We start from the raw sequence: 22,902 nt of genomic DNA, 5'->3' as shown, positions 1-22,902 counted from the left end.
CAATGTGTGCAATAACATGTTGAAAAGAAAGGAATAATATCAAAATGTCAATAAGTCCCAGATGAATTTATCTGTAATGAAATAAATCACTTGTAAATGTCATGCTCTTTGGTAGCAGGCATGAACACTTCAGTTAATTGGGATCACTAGATTCACGTAACATTTGCAAAGACACCTTTTATGGGATGTTAAATCTACTGTATACAGTATTTCCCATCAGCTTGGGATCTCGCAGTCTGATTGGGGATTACTACAAAATATATTTCTACAAATATTTTTCATACATACGGATGGAGGAAAATGCATCATTCTCTTCTTTTCAGTTTCATGTTCTTTGTACGTACAATAATGCAGTATGTAAAACTGCAGCGATAAGTCATTCATTTGTGTAAAATGATCAACAATCTGTTACTGTCATAGAGATAAATCATAGAATGCTGTCAAAAAGTACTGAAAATTCCTTACTCCTTACTGATCTAAATATTAGAAGAAAAAAACACCAATGTATCTGGTCCAAAACGTAAAACAAAAAACGCTTCACTGCTAACGTTCCGCTTGGATGATAGTGATAACAAACTCCATCTGCTCCGATGTTCGTTTGAGAGTTGATGTGGGTTTCCATCGACTACAGAAGTTGAGGTATTTGGGACACTCGTATTTGGGTTCTGCCATTAATGTCTGTCTGCTGTTTTCCTAAAGAGATGACCCTGGGAGCTGTCTCCAACACCTGCTACACATTTAATGGAACCAAATGCAATTTATTAGGGGAGATGGAAATGTAATTAAAGTATGAGCTGCCCAAATTAAATCTTAGACTAAATTAAATAAATGACAAACAGCTGTACACTCCGGTTTCTAGCATCACGTCTGTCATGTCATGATGTGATGATTTGCACAGGCTTCAAAATAATAACGTCCCCTTAAGGCTTCACCCAGATTAGACAAGCAGCCCCTGAGAGGCAGTGTGAAGGATGGAGATGTAGTTCACATCTTGTTCTACTAGGGCCGATCTCCACGGCTGTCTAATTAACAAGCAAGAGATGCTCATGGAAAATGAATTAACTTCCATCACAATTTCTAATCAGAGATTGCCTGGCTTTTGAAGGGCTGCCTCCGACCCGTGGTCTCTAAAAGCAGTGGAGCCCTTACCTCATCTGTTAAGTGCAGTATGAAAGGGCTGCTTCAAGTCAGGGTAATTCTCCTAGTCGGTGGCATGCAGCCTGCTGAGTTTAGGGATGGTGACGAAAGGGCTATCTCTAATGGTCCTCTCCATAGTTTACCATGAACCAGAAAATGGTCTCCCTAATGAGACGGCTGAGAGAAGCAGCGGTGACTGTTTAGTTATATATCCTGCTTAATAACCCTGCCCAACACTGACACACAGCCTTTGACAGCCGTCCACTGATGATTGGAGAGGATGGGCTGCCGTGTACTCACATGGCCTGACTGCCAAAAGGAGCTAACATTTTTGCTCCATCTCCTTCCATATTCATCTCCATTGATCAGTGACAAAACCTTGATTCATTTCCAAAATAATAAGTAGGGCAGAGATAAAATTGTCTTTGAAAAAATGGCCAAATTGGCTGAAGCAGGCGCCCACTGAAATAGAGCATGTGGACATTGCCACATGATTAGCCTCTAAATTGACAAATGTATTGATGAGTGAACAAATCCTGACTCACTGACTATGGGCAGTGGGTCACTGTAACTTGCTTTGATTCCTCAAATAAGCTTCAGTGCAAATGGGAGTAAATGCCTAGGAAATAATAACACAAATGCATAAACCCAAATACAAAGTGAATAAAGAAACAGAATGAATGTCCTGATGAAGATAGAGACTGCTGACTGCTAACTGTTGACAAGTATACTTAATACCACCTTTAATTGAACTGTCAGCACAGAAGGAACTATAGGAAGTATGATTATATTGTCGTTACTCTAACAGCTTTCTTGAGTGATTAGGAACAGAGTAGAAAAGAATGTAATTCTCCTCATGAGAAAGTTATTTTCCACATGCCAGTTGGGCTCTGTCCTAAATAACCACAAGTACAACCATCCTTTACATGCACATCTGTTCACCATTCCCCAGTTAATAGCACCTTTAACTGCCCTCATCTGAAAACCCTACAGCTTAGTTCATTGTGTGCTCATCTGTAAAATGCTATCCCCAAAGCTCCCTGAAAAGCCAAAGGTGCTATTCTATAGACAAACATATCATGCTAATACCGTGTCCTCTTAAAATTGTGTGTGGTGAATCTCATTTTGTACAAGCATTGTGAAGCATGGGATTCCTAACAGATGCTCCCAAAATATCCTTGGATTTGTGGAGGGATTGCTTCAAGACTGAAGGTTAATCATCAGTCATGCCTCTCTGGTGAGACCAAACTTGTAATTCACTCTGCCGAGCGACTGCTTCATCACACACTGCCTCACTACAACACCGCCACACAGAGCCACACAAACACTTTAGTTTACAATGGCTCGAAATCTCTATTTCTGCAGCTACAGAAAACTGTTTTTTCTCTCTCACACTTACTGTTTTGATATTGTTGTTTTTAAAATGAAACTACTATCCACACCATATCAAACAAACACTCAGTCCTGACAGTTGACATCAATTGCATCATGCTGAGAGGTTATTCTGGAGTATGTGAGGTCTAGGTGGGTTCACATGTCTTGAAATCTATGCTCACAGTTCACTGATAAAGCTCATTTTCAATTAACTGAGTATAAACTAATGGGATCATCTGTAGGTCCTTAAGACAATCATTAACCAGACCATTCCCTGTAATGCTTCTGAACCTACAGTACAAGCCTCGTCCATCAACCGTGCTTAATCATCTTAAAAATGTCTGACAGATATTCCCTAGTAAAAGTGAAGACCTTTAAATAAAAGGCACATACTGTGGCAACCTACATGATCATTAGAGCGACACTCCACATCAGCATAACCCAGCACACCGACTTCATGACTCACTGACAGTTCACTTCATAGGGGAGTAAAGTTACAATAGACCTGCAATCTGTAAATATGCTTGTTTGGAGTGAGCCTAACAGATAGGTATAGTTTAATAAAGGTGGAGGCTGCGGCAATACCAATGGAGGACAAACATGGCCATTAATAATTCTAAACTAGGGCAATATTTAAACATATGACACATGGGCATTTGGTCACATTTGTTATGACATTGCTGTTGTCTGGAGGTTAACAGAAGACCTTACCTCCCACGAGATGACCAGTTCATGCCTGCGGCCATTTCCCCCGCTTACATTAGTTGGAGCCACCGATGGTACTGTGTGGCACACAAGAGCAACACAAGTCTTTTAGTAGAACACTTTTTGTACATGTTAGATTATTTTAATAAGAGCTGTATACTCCTGAATGCACAAAACACTCATTAACTGTGTCTAGCTTGTTAATTGGGTTGAATAGATAAGGCTAGTATGGTATGGTATTTTTTTTATTACCCTTCACCTTTGTTATTTTCATATTATAACGAGAAACTTGGAGTTTAGCGAGGCTGCATATTTGATCCAAACTGTCACAGTGAGGTGTTGTCCATAAATAGTTGATTCTGCCACGTCTTTGCCTCCGGGTGTGAGTGCCTAGGTGCTTTAGCTCAAACACTAAACTTATCTAAATTCAAGTAAGCATCTTATTTTCAATGTCTAGGCCAATTAAAATGGAGAGGGTTCACAAAGGAAATGCAGCATGGTTATGAGGAGTTGTGCGGGGCACCAACTACGTACATTATATCACTTCATGTTATGGAAGAAACATTGCACTGCACGGATTTAATAATATAGCTAAAACCAAAATGTTCATCATGATTTAAAATGCCATGTTGTCCAGTGATATTGAACATAGTCTGCATCTTAATCACAACCTTAACAGAATAGTTTGGTGTAGATTGGCCATGCTGTTTTTCTGTGGGCGGGTGACTTTTACCTGCTTCTTTTGTCCTAACCCCTCTGGAAGGAGCGCTAGGGTCCCCGGTCCCAATAGCATTGCTGGCCACTACTCTGAATTCATACTCCACCCAGGGGTTGAGGTCCACAGCCATGGCTGACTCTAAGTCCCCTATGACTGGTTCTGGGTCTGTGAACAAAACACCATGGTATCTTACGTATGGAAGACATTTACATTTAGTCATTTAGCAGACGCTCTTATCCAGAGCGACTTACAGTAAGTACAGGGACATTCTCCCCGAGGCAAGTAGGGTGAAGTGCCTTGCCCAAGACACAACGTCATTTGGCACAGCCAGGAATAGAACCAGCAACTTTTGGATTACTAGCCCAATTCCCTAACCGCTCAGCCACCTGACTCCCCTATATCGCAGTAATACCTATATAAGTGAATATGGGCTAATGTACTGGCTATGCACTCAGTTATATTTGTATTCACCATTTCAGACATAGTCTCTGTAAAGCAGGGATGTGTGGATAAGCCTATATCTGCATCTTGCAAATGAATAGCTGACCGAGAGAGAGCATTCATAACACAAATGAGCTAGCAGATTCTCACTGGCTTAGATCACTATTCCCCATATGTTCAGACTGGTCTGTTGCTAGCAACCTCTTATCATCCGATGCACATTACCAAGAGGCCACTCTTTCAAGCTGCTACTCAAACATGAGCTGATAACTCTGTTTGTAAGGCCCGCGAGCTAAAAGCCCCCTTTGCTTCATGCTAATCTTAACAAGTTCACTACTTACAATGTGTCACCGAGACCCTAATTGTGTTTCATCACCATTAATGTTGTTCAACAGCTGTGATGTAAGAGGAGTAATGAAGAGGGTGATATTATATATATGTGTGTGTGTGTGCGTGCGTGTATAGGGATGAATCATTATCAGGTCATACAAACTTTTATTCTCAACCATTCCCAGTATTTGCAGGACGTAAACATAATTTACAGGATTTTAGCTAGCTATTATCCTTTGACATTTCAGGGTAGTATTAGATGAGTTAGCTGTCAAGAACCAAAAAATAAAGCCTGACAGTCAAGTAAAAACTTGGTGCAGCACATTTGCAGTCCCACAGCACTCTGGATGAACAGAAGCCTGCTTTGTAATTCCTGCCAAAAGAGGTTAATTTTCCTTTACCCTTTGACACGATTTTGCATGTAATTCCAACCACTGACACCTAATATGAGCTCAATTTTTCATTAATCTCCATTGAACAACAGCCAAGTTGAAACATAAAATGACAGTTGAACCGAGGACAACAGTCCAACTTTTTGAAACCTTTGCTACTTTGAGAAGAAACTGACTTCAGATTATTGGAATCAGTGTTGAGTAAGAATGTCATTTTTTTTGCTGAGGGAGTTAGAGGACTCGTCAAAAGGAATAAATACATTAAAGGTGGTACTGACTCACCTGAACACGTAATGATATTTTCGGTAATATATTACTGTAACAGTGACCTTGCACTTGTTAGCTCAGCTATGGGCCTTAAGACATTTAGCAAGAGGCAGACCTCTGAGTGGACTTCTAGCCACAGCAAGTCCCCCATTCCCCTAGATCCAGTGGTTACATTTTCCTTTCTATTGATTACCTGTTCTGACAGTCTGCCAGCCTAATGAAAATGGGCTGCGGGCCTGTAAATTATAGGTGCTGATAGGGCTGTGGTTGTCCACCCCGCGACTCCAGGACAGAGTGGCGGTGGTGTCTGTGATCTCCTCCACTATCACCACTCCTGGGGGTCCTGGGGGACCTGGTGGGGAGAGAAGAAGGTCATGAGACACAGAGACTAAATTACAAACCTAAACAGCTGGACCACTGAGGCGAGACCTCAATGCGGCTGCACACACCCCACCAGACAAGAAAAGCAACCCAATCTCCTTTGCTGTTTAAATGAATACCGAATGAGCTGGTTCACATTACCATGTCTTTAACACGCATGGCTGCTATTAAAATCCATGCATGCAATCACGCGAGTATGCAAGGAGCAGCGAAATTAAGTGTCTATAGCAAAGACTTCAATACATTTCCCTCTTGTAATCTCACAGAACACAAACACAACGACTTACTTAACCATACCAGGATTTGGGCGGACATAGATCTCTCGCCAAGGATTACATGCTGATTAAGGGCTACTGAAGCTTTTTCTCTGGCTTTTCTGAGGCGGTTTGTCAGCTCTGTTGAGCATGATTGTGTGGCGGCAGACTGTCCTCTGTTTGATACAACCAAACATATGTTTACCTCAGCCTTCAGAAGTAAATGTAATCTGCAAGTGCAGCAAACGTCTGAGGGCTCTAGGGGTAACAGCTGTAAATGAAAAGCTGACAGCTGGTACGCCCAATGAAAACCAATGTTTTGTGTCCCCAAGAAGAGACCATTAAAAGGTTGCATTGAAAGGTAGATTAGCATTTTAAGACATTAATATGCATTGTGTGTCACTGTGGGTAAAGCAGCAAAGGACCTCTGTTTAAAAATTGAGGACTATGAAGTCGAGGCTCTGCTCTTATTATAAACAGCCATTAAGAAAAACATGTCATCAATCCTAACCACATGTAACTGAAACAACGCAAAATTCTGTAAGAATCTTTGAGGTCAATGGGATCATGGTCTAATTGTGTACACGTATACAGTATGACAGTATTGAGAGATCTGAGGTTTCATACGTGACATTATCCTCAAAGATTAAAATGGTAAATTCCTCTGTTCTGTTTTTAAGAACCATATTCTACCCATGTAGAAAATTAGCTTCTCCTTAGAGAGAAAAGTGCAGTAACATTCTGAGCCACTCAAATGGTCTGGGCTGGGTCAACAGTTGAAATGACTTCAACACCTGACCACCTCCACCATCTTCCCTTAAAATGAGGCAGATTTCAGCACAATGCCAATCACTCCTGACCTGCCTGGTGCTGAAACACATCAACATGATATTGAGTGACGTTTCCATGGGTAATCCATGTCAAAGTTGGTTGGTTAAGTTCTGGCGTATGACTACCAACATGAGCTAACGAGACCCCTTCAGATAACAATCTCACCTCTAACAAGCAGCTCTGCCTCCGCAAACACCGTGTCAGCACTGGTCTGAGCCCGGCAGCCATATTTCCCAGCATGCTTCAGCAGAATGCTCCTTATCATCAAATCCACCGTTGAGGACTGCTGCATGACAAGCAGGGAGTGTCACAGAAAAGTTAGAGAGAAATCCAACATCCATGTGTGCTTGACACCTAAGCAATGTGATCCTTCAAGTAATATCCCATACAGGTGCATGGGGCTTAAGAGATTCCTGTTAAATTCTGATGCTTGCTCGCTATTACTCTCCTTCAGTCCCCCTGTGTTTTTTTCTGTCTCTTGAAATGAGAAACGCCCAAGGCAAGACTGGGAACAATTCAAGGTCTACAGGCAGCTGTTTAGCACATAACCTGATTAAAATTACAGACCATGAATCAAGTCGAAGTCCTCTGTGCCTGTAGAGCATTGCCACTAAAAATGCTTTGTCTCTCCAGGGTTTGGATTCTAACTGAGGACAGACCAGGATAGGAATGTCATATTTTTCAACAGCTCACTTCAGGCCCTTGTGGAGAGAGTGGGACTTCACAGGAATACTGGATGTTGGGTGTTCATCTATGAGGGTGTGCTCAGTTTCTTCCTCAATATTCTGTCTCTTTGACTGCTCACTGAAAAGTATAAACTGTGGTAACAACACTGTATTGACATGAGGACTTATATTTGATTAAATATTATTATAGTTGTATACATTATTACATAGTTTATAGTAAAATTCTGATAACCTTGTAATTGCATTAACCTGCATTTACATGACAATTCATTTGTAACCATGTTAATAATACTGGTTGTTATGTAGATACTATGTAGTTATATGGTGATGGATGTACTGTTCACTTAAGATAACATTTATATATATATATTGACAAATAAATTACAATTCAGGAAACTATTGAAAGAGAACATATTACATTTAAAATGATTCAATCTTTAGTATACTGCATAAGATATTTTACATTTCTTTTACCCTTATTTACAGCACATGTACTTGGGAGGAGGGAATTGGTAATGTGGAGTAACTGCCTATACATAATTCAAGTACAATAAAATATTCTTTCAATCAGTTCTGTCAAGCAGCCTGCCTCTAACTTCACAATTTGAGCTGCATTTCATTTTCATAATTTGTTTCACATAAACGTATTACTTTATAATTTATTTTATGAATTCCATTTCACATGCCGTCCTTTACATTTGGGTTTCCCAATTAATGATCTCACTCATTCGCTAAGTGCTGATTTGGAGGTAACAGTGTTGAAGTATTTGCCTGCAGAAAAAAGACAAAATGCCTATATTCCATTATTTAGAGGATAAAACTAATTGTGTTAGCTCTGACAGGTACTGTACTGTAGGCAGGCCGATTCATTCCAATTACAGAACGAGAAATAGAAAGACTATTAACTTGTGCAGGCAGAAAGGGTACTGAAAAGCCTTGAAATGATCATCCATGCAAACAATTATGTCATGCAAAGGTTATTTGTTTTTGAACGATTAAGGTGGTAGGGGGAAGTATAAAAAAAGTGCAAGAGGTCTCGTTTTTATCATTGTACAGATAAACCATTGTCCATCCAAATTGAATTAATTTGAAATAACACAAGTAACAGTCTAAATTATGTAAAGTTGCATACTGTATGCTCGGTTTGTTTGTATGAGTGTGAGTGAGCATGCACACACGTGTGTGTGTTTGTCTAGCTCAGTCTGTGGTTTTGCTCATCACTCACTCAAATCAATTGCTGGAGGCTGTGTTTACCTCCTAATTTCCCTACAAAAAGATGAGAGGGTTTCAATCTCTCCCATCATTCTTCTTAGAGAGAAAGCTTGCTTTTCCATTTTCAAATACATGTACGAATTCAGTTGTGCCATTTCAAGATTGAATAAATGACAAGAAAAATACTCTTGAGATGGTCAGCATTGTCTGTGAAGGGTTTGTGCATCTCCTCAATCTAGCAGCCCACTACTGCTTTAGGAGGTATAAATCACAGCAGCGACCTAACATGCGCTCTGTGCTTATCTGTGGGTTCTTGTTCACTTTGATGAGCATTACGATGTGTTCTACTGCAGGTTCTTAATCATGATGACATCTGGGGTTGCATGACCTTTCAAGAGATTGATTCTCATTCAAGTTTAACAAGTCTGCACGGTGCAACGAGTCGTGCCTAAAATCATAAACTATACTGTACAACCTCTCTTGAACCAGAGCAGTGACTATGCATGCATGAAGGTAAGGTACATTTTTTACAAAATTGATCATCTGTTCAATCAATAATAACTGCCAAATATAAGTAACCTTCTAAATAGTTGCTAAATGTGTAGCCATTACAAAGTACAATTGAATCTACATAAATGGTAAAGTCCCTTACTGTTTGGATGTATTCAAAGTGGTTGCCGTCCTGTTGGAAGTTTAAAGGTTTCTGGTTGAGGAGCCACTGGAAAGCCACATCCAGCGATGGGTCATGTGTTGCCTTGCAGCTCAAAACCACGCTCTCCCCCACCGTCACCTCCACTCTGCTGGGACTAAGCTCCACACGCATGGCCTCTGAAAGCACAACACTGCTACACTGTCATGGTGCAACAATCAGACTACCCAAGGCTAATACTGAGCAGCAGCAACAAATACATATTTATTATCACACAAATCACGCAACCTTCACTTGGCCTCAACAATCAACTTTGTCCGGTACATTCTGGGGTCCTCTGATCTTGACTGTGAATGTTGCATCTATGTAACAGCCCTAACACAGTCAAGGTGTGCCCTTGTGAAATGACGTTGGAATGTGAAAGCCCTAACTTCATGGTTGAACAACCACAATAAATTCCGGTGGTGTTCCGAGCACCCAGGCAGAGGTGCGTGGAGGGGGCAGCGACGACAGAAGGTATTGTTTGCTGGTGGTTGACTTGCGCTAATTTGGCAGAAAATACAGGCCCCGTGGGCATCACTTACCTTTTACCCACAGCATGGCAGTCATCTCTGCTGAGCCAAACTGATTCTCAGCTCGGCACACATAGTTCCCCTCATCCGCTCGGCTGGAGTTAACGATTCTCAGAGTGTTGTTCCGCAACAGCATAATCCTGTCAGAAAGGACACAAAAAATCAATATAGGTATAAGAAACAAATGCATGTGTAAATTGCTGGGACACCATGTTATGAATGTTCAGTTGTTTGTAATAGTATTAATGAACATATATACACTATGTGCAAGGTCAAAAAGAACAGCTTGAAAAGACAAAGGGTTTGATACTTTTAGTTAGGAACATGAGGGATTTAAAGTTTTTTTGGGGGGGGGGGTCTAAACAATTCCCATTGTATAGATTCGACAAGTTTCTTCTGACAAGAAAGTTGCACCAAGTTCTTTGAGGACACAATTGTTGGCAAGTGAATATTCCTTATAACCTTCAAGGGTACTGTGCCAGAGAGACTGAGCACTGAAACAAAAATGTTTGGCCATCTATACAAGATCAATCAACTATTTAAATTCATTAATGATCCTGATCTGCTGATAGTATTACATAGTCCTATCTGGAAGCGGATTACTCAACAGATGCTATCAGTAAAGATAAGTATTTGCAAACAGGGTTCAATTTAAAATGTAAATTCAACAGGAAAAAGACCTACAAAAAAAAACCCTGAAACAATCCAAAATCCTTCATTGGACCCAAGTAATCACACAATTTCAATGTCAATAAATACAGTAACACATTTCAATGTGTAAAGGCAAGTACTGTAAACAGGGGAGTATGGTCCACAACTTTCTACTGAAGTGTAGCTTTATGCATTCTTTTTCTCATCTGACATGAACTAGGCATATTTGAGATAATGTATATTCAAAGAAGCTATGAATCAATGATACATGTAACACGCACAGTGGTTGCATAACTGAGATTGTCAAACCTTGACAACTGTTACCGTACGTCCAATTTATAGCAAAATCCTGTCAAAGCAAGACAAGCGTATCACACAGCTGTCCTCTGGAGAGAGGCAAGGGTAATGAAGAGGTAAAACAAATCTACTATATTATAACTACCACTAGTAGCCTGCCTGCTGAATTCACCAACACCACCCTCATCCCTGTTATGCTCAGGAGAACACATGCTATGAAAATACAGTTGAAACTATGCAACTTATAACGAAATTGCTAAGAATAGAGTATTCAGTAGCTAACAACATCTCCAACTTGTCAAATACACTGTGTACCAGGAAGGGAAGATGTAACCGAGTTTCTGACATCCTTCCAAGGAACTAAAGAGAGAGAGTGAGCATCTGGCTATATGGAGAAGTATATACTGAAGGGTTAGAATCAAGGATTATGGTTAGTCTATGTTCCCTTGTTAGTGTCTATGTTAAAATATTTTTATGTTCAGTATCAATATTTTTTTAATTTCAACTGGTTCTGGAGGATGACGATATATGATACACACAAAGGAAGTGGACACCTCATCATCACACATAACCTGTGCTGTAGATTTTTGAACATTATGGAAATGGAAACCATTCATATGGCCTTCTTGTTGGCCTTCTCTTTTTGTCTGTAACAGCTGCCACTTTTCTGAGAAGGCTGTCCACAAGATTTTGGAGTGTCTGTCGGAATTTGCTTCCATTCACAAGAGGATTTGAGAGGTTAGGCACTGATTGGTGCCTGGTTTTCCATTATAGTTTTTCCAAATGTGTTTGGTGGTGTTTAGGTCAGGTATCTGTGCAGGCCAAGCAAATTTTTTCACACCGAACTTGACAAAACACTTCCATATGGATCACCCTTTGTGATCTTTGCCCTGACCTTAACACCATCATACACTTTTGGGATCAAATGTAACGCTATCTGCAAGCCAGGTCTAATTACTCAACATCAGTGCCCAACCTTTTAATGCTTTGTGGCTAAATGGAAGCAAGTCCTGCATCAATTTCCTGTCCATTGGAAAGCCTTGCTAGAAAAGTGGAGGCAGTTCTGGAAACAAAGTGGGAACCAACTTCATTTAATGTCCATGATTTTGGAATGGAAAGTTCAAGAAGCAGGTGCCTGTGTATAAAGTGTCCACACACTCTCGGCCGTAGTGTGAATATTTATTAAGTAATCATCTTTATTAAAAATGGAATATCCACCCCAAAGTCAGACAAAAAGCAGAGCAAGATACACCCACACACAGAAAATCTTAGAGTAAACTGCAGCCAGAAGAAATTATGAAAATACTTCACTTACAAGCACACTGAGACCGGAAGGACAGACAATGTGCACCGTTGAGTATACAAGATATGCAAATAGTCCAACATGACTGAGGAAAATAAAAGGAATGTATCTAAACACCAAGATATATCCTATCAAAATAAGAATGACCATTTGTAGCAGTTAGTACGTATACATTTTTTGAATCTGGTGTAATAATGGGTATTTATAAGAAAAGCTTAAAAATCTGTACATTAAAAAGATGGTAAAAACGAAGAATGTTTGATAATGTTTGTGAACATTCCATGAAATTAACAAATTATGCTATTCTTTTGTCTATCTCTCTTTAAAAAAATATGCTTCGGTTTCACTTGAGCCTGCCACATAGTCTCTGACTAATGGGATTAATACTTTCCATTTACGAGACAAAAGCTCTGAACATTAGCGGAAATCCATGTTAATTACAAACCTTCATTAAGTCAGCACAGCTGTCAATGCCAGATAAACGTGGAGCTGCTTCGATTCAACCCCTGCTCATCCCAGAATTGAACTTCCTTCCATCCACAAAGGTCTTTCTTTCCTATTGCTAATGCGAGAAAATCCTTGTTGAAATCATCCTGGTCAAGCTATCCTGGTCAAGTCGAGAGAAGGATCCTCTCCCTTTATTCAGTGATGAGTAGAAATATACCCTAAATATATGTCCTAACTACAGAACCTCCTTTATGCAAAATGTTATATTCGGATAATTATATATTAGAAAAGATACATGTTAACTAAAACAATGACGTCATCTTTATATTGTCAATACAAAAAGGAAAAATGTAAGGAACTTGCAAATAGAAGTTAGGCATTAGAGTATCTCTGGTATACTTCAGATATACACAAACTCTGGCCATTTGTCACCCTTTTGGTCAATAGCCTATCTCTACCCATCAATTTCATTGTAGTCACTAAAACAAAGTACTGTATATCACAGGCTGGGTTTAATACAGCCTGGTAAGAGAGTTGGAAGCTGTTCATGTGCAGCAGGCTTGTATTTGACAGCAAATAATCATGTGATGCTTAGAATTAGCAACTTTGTTGCTAAACAAGGCCGATATCGCTTCAAGTCAGAGGGACCAGAGAAATATAATCAGGAAAAGAAAATACAACAGATGGCAGTTAATGTAAGTTAGCCACTAGCCAGCTCAAATAAATCACACTCTGAAATACATTACAATACAAAACGCTGAAACTTATTTGCTGATCCTTGAAGATGGCAAATGATCCACGAGTCAACATCTTTTGTGACACCCACATTTAAAATGAACTGTGAGTCGCAAGTCGGTTTGAGTGTTTTAGTGGGAGGACTCAAATCAGACAGAATGATAATCAACTGGCTGCTCTTGTTACCGATGTGTTGACCGGATCGCCACATTTCAGCTGCTAAACAAAGGGCTTGCTCCCTCACTCACAGCTCTGGATGCACTGCACTGAGTGATAATTTCCCCGCTGTCGCTCCAGTTGATTGATGCTCCGCAACCCTGCTCACCCCCTCTGGAGCGCTACGGAGAGTTGTTTCTCATAAAAGATGATGCATCAAACCGCACAAGAAACCCAGATGCAATCACAGGGCCCTAAATTGCCAGTGTCCCTGAGACGATATGAAAAACTGCCTCGAAGGCATTGGAAATACCTGAGTTTTTTTCTTCAGAAGATGACACTTAATTTCAGAGATTGTAGTGAGATACAGACTTGTTTAAGAGACATGTAAACAATTCCTCTAAGGGTTTTCAACTAGAACAATAACATAACAGGGTTTACTTTGGTACACAATCCTGACACTATTTTAGGTAAGCAATCCCCTCTATTATTAAATTATACCATTATGAAACATCTGTTCATGTGCCACCGTAGGAATCATCAATTAGAAACATATTTCCTCTATCTATACTCAACACGTTTTTAAAACAATTTCTTTCCATGGTGTGCACCCAAATCAAAAATATACCAGGATCCCTTAACATTAGAAGTGTTCTTATGATATGCTTTTGAAATGTGCTTTTAAACCTTCTCTTTTCACGTGTCCTGTCTACAGGCAGAACAGGTCTTAATGTTAGTAGTGCATGAGGACCTCAGCTTCATTACCTCCTGCTGGGCTGTATCCTCCGGTCTCCTCTTCTCCATGTTATCCTTGGCTTGGGTGATGCCCTGGGCTTGCACTCCAGTGACACGTCTTTCCCAAGCGTAGCAATAATCCTGACAGGATTGGAGTAAAAGATTGGGGCTGATGCTGTAGAGAAGACAAACACAATGGTTGGTGAATTATCATAGGAAATACTAATAGTATTACCAATATGGAGGTGTATGTACTTAAGGGCATATCCAAAATAAACATTATAGGTCATATGTGGCACCTCATAACTTAACACAATTAAATAACCATAATGTTTGTACAAATACACAACCTGAGAACTAGAAAAATGTGCAAGCTTCTGTTTTATTTGCTCTGGCAGATGGGTCCTCCCAGCCTCACATTCAAACAGATGTGTGTAAAATGATGATATTTCTAATATAATTTATACAGCTAAAACAGCATGGGGTCAAATTGACCCCAAAGAACATTGGGGTACATAAAATGTGTACAGGACATTGAAAACATGTAATCATGTCAAATTCATAACTGTAATATTGTGTTAGTTATTCTAAGGACAGACTGAACTGCCATGTAGGCTAATTAGAGACTCAGTTTAGTTCACTATAGTTGGGCAGATATTTCTACCTGCGGTAAAAATACATTCAGGCAGTATGATAAAAGTAAAAAAAAATATATATATATTTTTTTTAAATAGTAATTAACTCCAATAATCCTAACTAGAGGCAATAGGAAGACACATCTGATGAGTTAAATTTAGCTAGAGCTACAGCAGCTCTTCAAATTAGACACGTAATTGCAATGCCCTTTACATAAGTGTCAAACATATCAAGATGTCTGGAATATAACACGAAAATGACAGACTGCATCATCATATTTGTACCCACATTTTCTATACACTATATTTTAGTTCACGTCCATAATTCCACTTTCACTAAAGTTGTACAATAGTGGCAAAAGAAGACAGGGTAATTAACTTGTACGGCGAAGCAGCACGCAAAGGGAACAGTGTAGGAAACATCCACAGTTGGTGTGAATACTGTTCTATGTGCGTTACAGCTGTTTTAGACATTAGGGCCATCTATACGCTGCAAGGCTTTGTCAGAACTCATTATTGAAATGTTGAGTGATGCTGTGTAGGGGATGTTATACATGATGACTATTCAATGCCAACTCTGGCTGGTGGCCAGCCCCACTGCCACGCATGCAGCAAGCCTCTACTTGTCTCCTGTGGCAGACCCCTGAAAGGCATCGATCCCCTTGGACATGGACAACAGTAATAAAACAAAGCACTTGTTGTGGGTTTTTGTGTTTGTTTTAAAATTAATAGTAAAAGTCGCCCTGCAGCTGATGGCAACACTCCCCCTGCTGTCCCCCCCCCCCTCCAACCCCTCCTCACTTCCTCACTGTCTCCATCCCCATCACAGCAGAGCTAAATCTGGGACGGGATCACACACGTGGTCCAGCCAGGTCCCCACGTAGCCTCCAGTGATCGCTCATCTGCAGAGTGTTATTAGCCATGTAATCTGTCCTGATAGTATTTGCTTGTGGACATCTCACAAAGGACACAGGTCACTGGGATGGTAGGCCCAGGGGACATGCTTAGCAGAACATTCATCACCAGCTTCCAAATATCATCATTCTGACTGTAGATCTGGGGAAGGGGGGGGGGGGTTTGCATCTCCTAGTCATCTTAGATAAACATTATCACAATCTAGGTCTTCATGGTGCCCTAGACACTGCATCGCTGCAAACCTGCACAGCAGTTATTCCCTTGCATCTACCCATGTCATAGTTCTCATGATTGCATCTATTTTAAGACAGTGTATAACATCATAAACACATCATGCAACATGAGAGCAATAAAATGAAGGTAGCATTTCACCCAATTATAGGTTGTATAGTTTCTGTTCACAAACAAAGGCAATAGGGTTCATTTGAAGAAGCAGAGCGAGTAACAGAGATAATAAATCAGACTGACCCACAGCAAAGGAGAAGAAGGGAACACAAGTGTCACTAGATGTGTCCCAGTATTGGAGCTGACAGGGAGAAAATGAGTGCATCAACAAGGAGTGGAGGATGGAGGTGCAGTCTGATTCCTGTCAGCTGTTTAGGGCCTTAGGATTCACATAGTTACTGTCTAAAGTGAGAACAGTTTCACAACATAAAGTCTTCTTTGGTAGTGCAGTTCTTTCTGTATGGGTGGGTGTCAACCTGCCCCCACCTCTCATATGTTAAAGTCTGGAATTTCTGGACGGACTCTCTACTTGATGGCTCTCACACCCCATTGTGTAACTTACATGGCATTGCTCGTCCTATGTTGATAAGTAAGGGTCAAGAAGTGGTCTGATTGTTTGTCCTTGTGTATAAAGGGAAATGTGAAGCATTGTTCTGTGGATTCTTGATCTCCTGAGACCTTATCCTCAGCTCTGACTATGTCCTTGTACTCTCACTCCTTGCTCACCTCTTGCTTTCTCACTGATTTACAATGATCATGGTAGAGTAGGTACCAGGTTCATTTAACCTTACTTTGACTCATTCTTGCTCTGATTAAACCCAAGAGTCAAATAACAGTAATTCTAGTTGTATTGGCATTATTTGGTTCATGTTAATGCACTGTTCAGTTTCCCATCTTCCTTTAAACCATAGGGGAATTTGTTTTGGTTGTTTGGCCAATATTTAACCCCCTACATTTCAAAACAATTGTTTTCCAATAATCCACCATACATATGGAACGATATAATTATTTGGATGTTCTGAGAAGCTTTCACCTACCCAATTGTGAGAATGTAACAATATAAATTGTTTGGTGGATTGAAGAATAATAGAGGGGATCCTTATTCAATGGTTAGTTATGATAAACCCTTAAATCAACCAGCATATTGTATTTGCAGATGGTTGCATGTGGAAACTGTAAGCCATTTACACAGCAAATCTCAGAGATCTCAAGCAAAATCTCATATATTAGACTATGCTAAGAAAATTAGCAAAACCCAAGGATTTGCAAGCATAACTGATTTAAAGCATCGTAACACAATTAAAGTGTTTTCCCTGTTGTTTTCCCCTTGAGCATGTCATTGTTTTCCATTGTACCTTTGGCTAAGGGCACATTGCTCTGTTCTACTCTGTGATCCAGTCAGGCAACTCATTGGATATCACCCACAAGGGGGCCTTTTTATTCATGCCAACAACTCTTTGGGTCACTTTTAAATCAGGGACCATTGATTGCCAATCGGCCCACTTCAAGGTTTGTTTTTTTCCTTCTACATTTCTATCTCTCTGCCCGATCCGCATTGCCTAGTTCAGTGTCAAAATGTCAATACTCTTTCAGACATTCATTGTTTATACTGTGAAGATGCAAACTCAAGTGGAAAAACTGGTTATTCTACATTTACGAACAAAGTGTTTTTTGTTCAACAGCCAATTACTTTTTGCACTTCATTTTGTCAACATGACAAACACCCAAATAATAACAAACACAAACAAAGTTGGAAGTGTCAGGCTTCTGTGTGAGGTTTTTTTCAAGGTCTGTCTGAACAGAAATTATGAATGTGAATGTAATGTGTCAGATCTAATCTACACACAATGGATAAATACCTAAGATCTTGAGTTCTGCACTGGAATAGATGGCACCGTATTTATTTTCTGCAACACACTGGTACATTCCCGAGTCTGCTTGCTGCACTTTCTGGATGACCAGTTCTCCATTCACCATTTCCACTCTGCTCTGTAACAAAGATAATATTTAACTCATAACTGGCATGAAAACAATTGGACAGTGACAGGGAAACACATAATGTATGTATGCAGTATTTTCTGTTCTTGCGATTTGTAGCTCCATCACTATGTTTGTGGCTAACATACCTATGCATCATGGAGTTTTGTTTTAGAAACAGTAGCGTTTTGTGAGTACCTGAGGGGTGACTGGGAAACCGTTGCGCAGCCAGCGATAGGCGGGTCTGGGCTTCCCTGTGGCCTTGCACTCCCACTGGAGACGATCTCCACTATCCAGTTGGGTGTCATTAATCATGCTGATCCATTGTGGGTAGGCTTCAACGAAAAACACATGGAAATAAATGAAACATATTCAGTGGATGCAAGCACAAACACACAGCTAAAACAAATGCATAATATACACAGATAGTACAACACAGTACTGTACATTACACACAGCATGACATCATGTGGCTAATTTACTTGAATTTAAAATAATCCTGATACAGTACATAGGAGTGTACATCCACTCTCCAGTTATGGCTTTACAGTTCAAACTTGTTGTGTTTCAGAGTACATATCTCAAACCCAGTCGATGGCAGGACAGCATGAGTAACCTCTACCAAAGACAATGCCTCCTTGAGTTACTGCCCCTGCCCATGGCAATAAACCTCTCTGGTTGGGTGCCTGTTCTTCCTCCCGCCCATCTCCAGGGCTCATACCATGCACACAGAGCCAAGATAATGAACAGCCTCAGCCTTGGGAAGACATGATTCCAAGGCCCCTGTACTCCCTGGCAACTCCCATTCTCCGTACATCACAGAGAGAAAGGGGAGCCTAATTTGTAGCAGGCTCACGGTGAATGTAATTTGCACAGGTCATGCTGTTGTGTGAACCTTCATTGTGAGAGGGACCTTCCTGACCATAATCATTCAATCAAACCACATGAAAAAAAAGCTATCACACTGAAAGTGGCATATGCAAAGAGTAGAGGAGACCGTGCCACGCATACCAGTTCAGCTCGCTCAATGGAGGCCTCCTGTCTGTCTTGACAGACCAGGATGATGTGGAGCTCTGATGGGACATAAATGCTGCAGACTCCTCCGGCAAACCACTCACATGTGGGGACATGTGACCTTGCATTACTGCAACCAATCTCTTTCAACTAAAAGGTTTCCAACCAAGTTTATTTTTGGATGAATCATGCTGGGTCAACAGGAAATGCAAGACACAATCTAATTATTATGCGTCTATACAGATTTGTTTAGAATGAAGTACTTACTTGAAAGTGACAAATGTACCTTTATATTTTTGCCAAGACTATAAAGGATATATTCTTGACAGTGAAGAGATAGGTGTCCAACATATTAGCATTACAAAAATATCTGTAGATACAGATTGTAAGAATCACCAAGATCAAACCATATCACAGCCGTATACATATTTATCAGTGAAAGTGCTGAGATGGAGAACAGACTGGGACAAAAGCACAATAAAAGGCAATAGGTTAGGGAGAGGAATTTAGCCAGGGCTGCGATAAAAATCTCAAATGAAACTTACTGTAAACCTGCAGATGGCCTTTGAAGGCTGTGCCGCCCCTTGGATTCTCTGCCTTGCACTCATACATCCCTGAGTCTTCCAGCTGGATGTTGGGAATCTCCAGCACAGCCTGGGACTTTCGAAGCCGGGCCTTTTTGGGAATGTTGCCATTGATCTTCCTCCATGTGATAGTTGGCACAGGACTTGGTGGGTGGAATGGAGGATGGAGAGGGGTGGAGGAGGAGTAGGGAATTGAGGCGTGAACTTAGAACAGTCTGTACCAACACTCACTCAACATACTGTAAAGGCAGGCTGGGAAAATATAGTGCACTATTAATAATACATGCAGTATACTGTACTGTAGCATGTGTTTTGCATCCATTCACTGATATTATGGTTCTCTTAATAATTAATCACTTGTACAACCCTATCTAAGTGACTTTTACCGTTAAAAAATTCAATCTGCACATAGGTGCACTTCAATCAATAGACATCATTAGCAATGTGTGATAAATTTGATATGATTTTATGTCTGCTATGAGTAAACTACCTCCAGTGAAAGCGGTGTACTTTAGAATGTCATTATGTTTTGCACAGGTGTGTGTAGTATATTAAAATATAATGCAAAATCAGGTCACCAGTTCTGGTCAGAATGGTTTTCATGATTAGTGTTAGACCAGTGTCGTTCATCAGTGTTTGTTGGTGATATCCCCCCTATGAATCCTAATAACAGATGGGCTGTACATGTACACAGAGGATGTCTCACCACACTTTATCAGTGCTGCACTTGTATGACAGCCCAGGTTGACAGGTCTCAGAAAGATGGAAATGTGACATCGTGGAAACCTCCAGTGCACCCATCAATCATTCAGCTGTGATGAAATTGTTACATCCCACAGCTTTTTATCTGTAAATTTGCAAGGACATGTACGCGTCTTGGCTGCTATGTTCTCTTACTGGGATTCAAAGCACGTTCAGTATTAAGCACAACCTTAACATCTAAAAAAGCTTTCGGACCAATATTACCAAGGGATATCTTCAATCCTTATGTAATGCTGGTGAAACCTGGTCATAAAACCAGGGAGGTCAATGTCTTAGTGCTAAACATATTCTCTTAGGAGGAACAAACTAAATGTAAATTATAAAATTAAATTTTATAGATATAAAGTATATCATGTAACATCGTAAAGCAGAATTGAAGGTACTGTATGAATATTTGAGTTGATGAATCCCAAACAGGAGAAATCCTGTACTGTGTCTGCTAGTCTATAATACTGTCTGCAAGTCTGTAGAACTGGCTATACAGCTGAATCCAGTCACAGCTGAATCCATTCAAAATAAGACCTTTCTTTCTGATACATTTGTTTGAATTCTGAAAAGATTGCATTGTGATATAATCACATAATGAACTCCTTCGACCTATTGATAAACCTTCTGACAGCTTCCTGAGAAAGAAAGCCAAACAACTTAAAAGTTAGCTTTAAACTGCCATGCTTTTGACAGTTACCCACACTACATTTGTTGTTGTTGTTGCAAGGCATTCACTTCAGTTTGCCTTGTCTGAATGTAGATGCTGTGGCCTTTCCACACAAAGAACACTCTGTACTGTCTACACTAGAGGGGCCATCATACATATTGATTGACAGGAGAACAAAACCAATCAAAGTTTGTTTTCAGTGTTATATAAAGACTGACATTTCTTAATAGGGTGCATTGATAAATCATTCATTTGTAGGTAAGGGGGTAAGTCACTAGGATCACCATCAGACTGAAAGCCATAATGCCCAAATTAGTCCTGTGATGGGAGAACAGGGATCGGTCTGAATAAGTTTGTCTGTTTGCTCAGCCTCCTAAAGCCTCTGCTTATTCTAATGGGAATAAGTAAGGCATGAGGCTGTGCGGCCCACTATGTCTATATGTTTAGGAAATGACTCATTATTCTAATGCTGATAATTAATTGTAAATGACTTTTGCTCCAAAGGAGCCCCTTGAAAGCTTTGTAAACAATTACAAGCTCCTTGCAATTCCGTATATTAGAAGCTGTTTGCACTTAAGATGTGATTCAGCAATGAATTATTCATATCAAATAATGATAAACAATGAAGTAGGGATGATACAGGATTATGTAGTGAAATGAAAATTGCATTGCGTTATGCAAAACACATTAGCTTTGAGTAAGAGATGAACCAAAAAATAGATGAGTCTTTCACTTATTCTCTTGTCATCATCGTCTGAGGAGTTTTAGCATTCTTGAATTTTAATTTTCAAACAAGATGGCTATAACATCATCAAAGTTTTCACATTGTGAGAGATGCAGTCAATCCAATAAGCTTATGTGTAGATTCACCAACACAAAACTACAGTACAACCTTGCTTTTCAGATTACTTTTTAAACCAAGAAACCAGCTAGGATGACTAATTTTAGCAACCATGAACAAGTACCCTGGACACAAATGTTATTTTCCCTCCTGGCATTGCACGAGTGGTGGCCAGTTTCATTTTTCAAAGACCTAACCTTGGCCCTCCACTCACATAACAGATATTAAAAGCACCCTGCAAACACGGGCATATTACTGGCTCTCTATTATCAGAACACATTGCTCCCCAGGGCTGAGTTCCCTCTTCATTTCTATCCTATAAGCCCTAACATGCCATCAAGTAGGCTAGCTATGATGCTTTGCAGTGCTCTATAGTCATTCAAATCCAGCCGGAAGACTATTTCTGCATTAGAGGGATAGTGGTCCTTCAGTGGATGAAAATAATGAGAAAAGGGTTCCCATTTGGTTGAGATAACACAGATTTTAGAACATGTCTGAAACATTACTTGAGAAGGGTGTTAGCCATACCAATGATGGCCCACCAGTGAAAGTGGTGCTGTACCTGGAGGTTTCTATAATTTTACCATAAATAATAAAAATGTATGTCCACAAGGATTTGCTTGCTTGCTTACTTACTTCCCCAGGGCAAAGCACTCCAGTCTCACAGTCACTCCTTTAGCAGCCAGAACAGATGTAGGAAAATGCACCTCAATTTTCGGCTCATATTCTCCCATTATACCTGGATGACAAAGGGAAAAGAGAATTAAGTTCGCAGAACAAGAGGACATAGAAGCTCACACTACCTATGAACCCACCTTTAACTTGTCAGACTGAGACCAATTTATTTACTGTAATCACTATTTGTAGCTTTCCCACCCAATCCCTTACAATAGCACAGATGTAAGCCAAAAATGCAGCCACACAGAAAACAAAGTGCACCGGGTTGTAGATGCTGATCCAAAGTGCCTGAGGTGCCCTGGCGTTAAGAGGCCTGCTCCGGTCTCGCAGCGCACACGGTACA

The 22,902-nt window shown here is 40.2% G+C and overlaps 1 protein-coding gene across 1 annotated transcript in view; it reads right to left on the bottom strand.

Annotated features, from left to right (window-relative positions):
* The window catches only part of cntn5 (contactin 5), a 52,193-nt gene that overhangs the window by 4,805 nt on the left and 24,486 nt on the right, over positions 1 to 22,902 (bottom strand). The window contains exons 7-17 of the mRNA XM_067245831.1: positions 22,518 to 22,620; positions 19,585 to 19,766; positions 18,224 to 18,360; positions 17,908 to 18,037; positions 14,304 to 14,448; positions 9,962 to 10,089; positions 9,381 to 9,556; positions 6,996 to 7,116; positions 5,558 to 5,716; positions 3,950 to 4,099; positions 3,223 to 3,293 (exon numbers count right to left, since the gene is read on the bottom strand). Coding sequence (XP_067101932.1) covers positions 3,223 to 3,293; positions 3,950 to 4,099; positions 5,558 to 5,716; positions 6,996 to 7,116; positions 9,381 to 9,556; positions 9,962 to 10,089; positions 14,304 to 14,448; positions 17,908 to 18,037; positions 18,224 to 18,360; positions 19,585 to 19,766; positions 22,518 to 22,620 — 1,502 coding nt within the window. The remainder of the gene's footprint in view (positions 1 to 3,222; positions 3,294 to 3,949; positions 4,100 to 5,557; positions 5,717 to 6,995; positions 7,117 to 9,380; positions 9,557 to 9,961; positions 10,090 to 14,303; positions 14,449 to 17,907; positions 18,038 to 18,223; positions 18,361 to 19,584; positions 19,767 to 22,517; positions 22,621 to 22,902) is intronic.

This window comes from Osmerus mordax, chromosome 11 (assembly GCF_038355195.1).
Source record: "Osmerus mordax isolate fOsmMor3 chromosome 11, fOsmMor3.pri, whole genome shotgun sequence".
In the NCBI taxonomy this organism is placed as follows: Eukaryota; Metazoa; Chordata; class Actinopteri; order Osmeriformes; family Osmeridae; genus Osmerus; species Osmerus mordax.
This window is presented reverse-complemented; position numbering and strand designations above follow the sequence as displayed.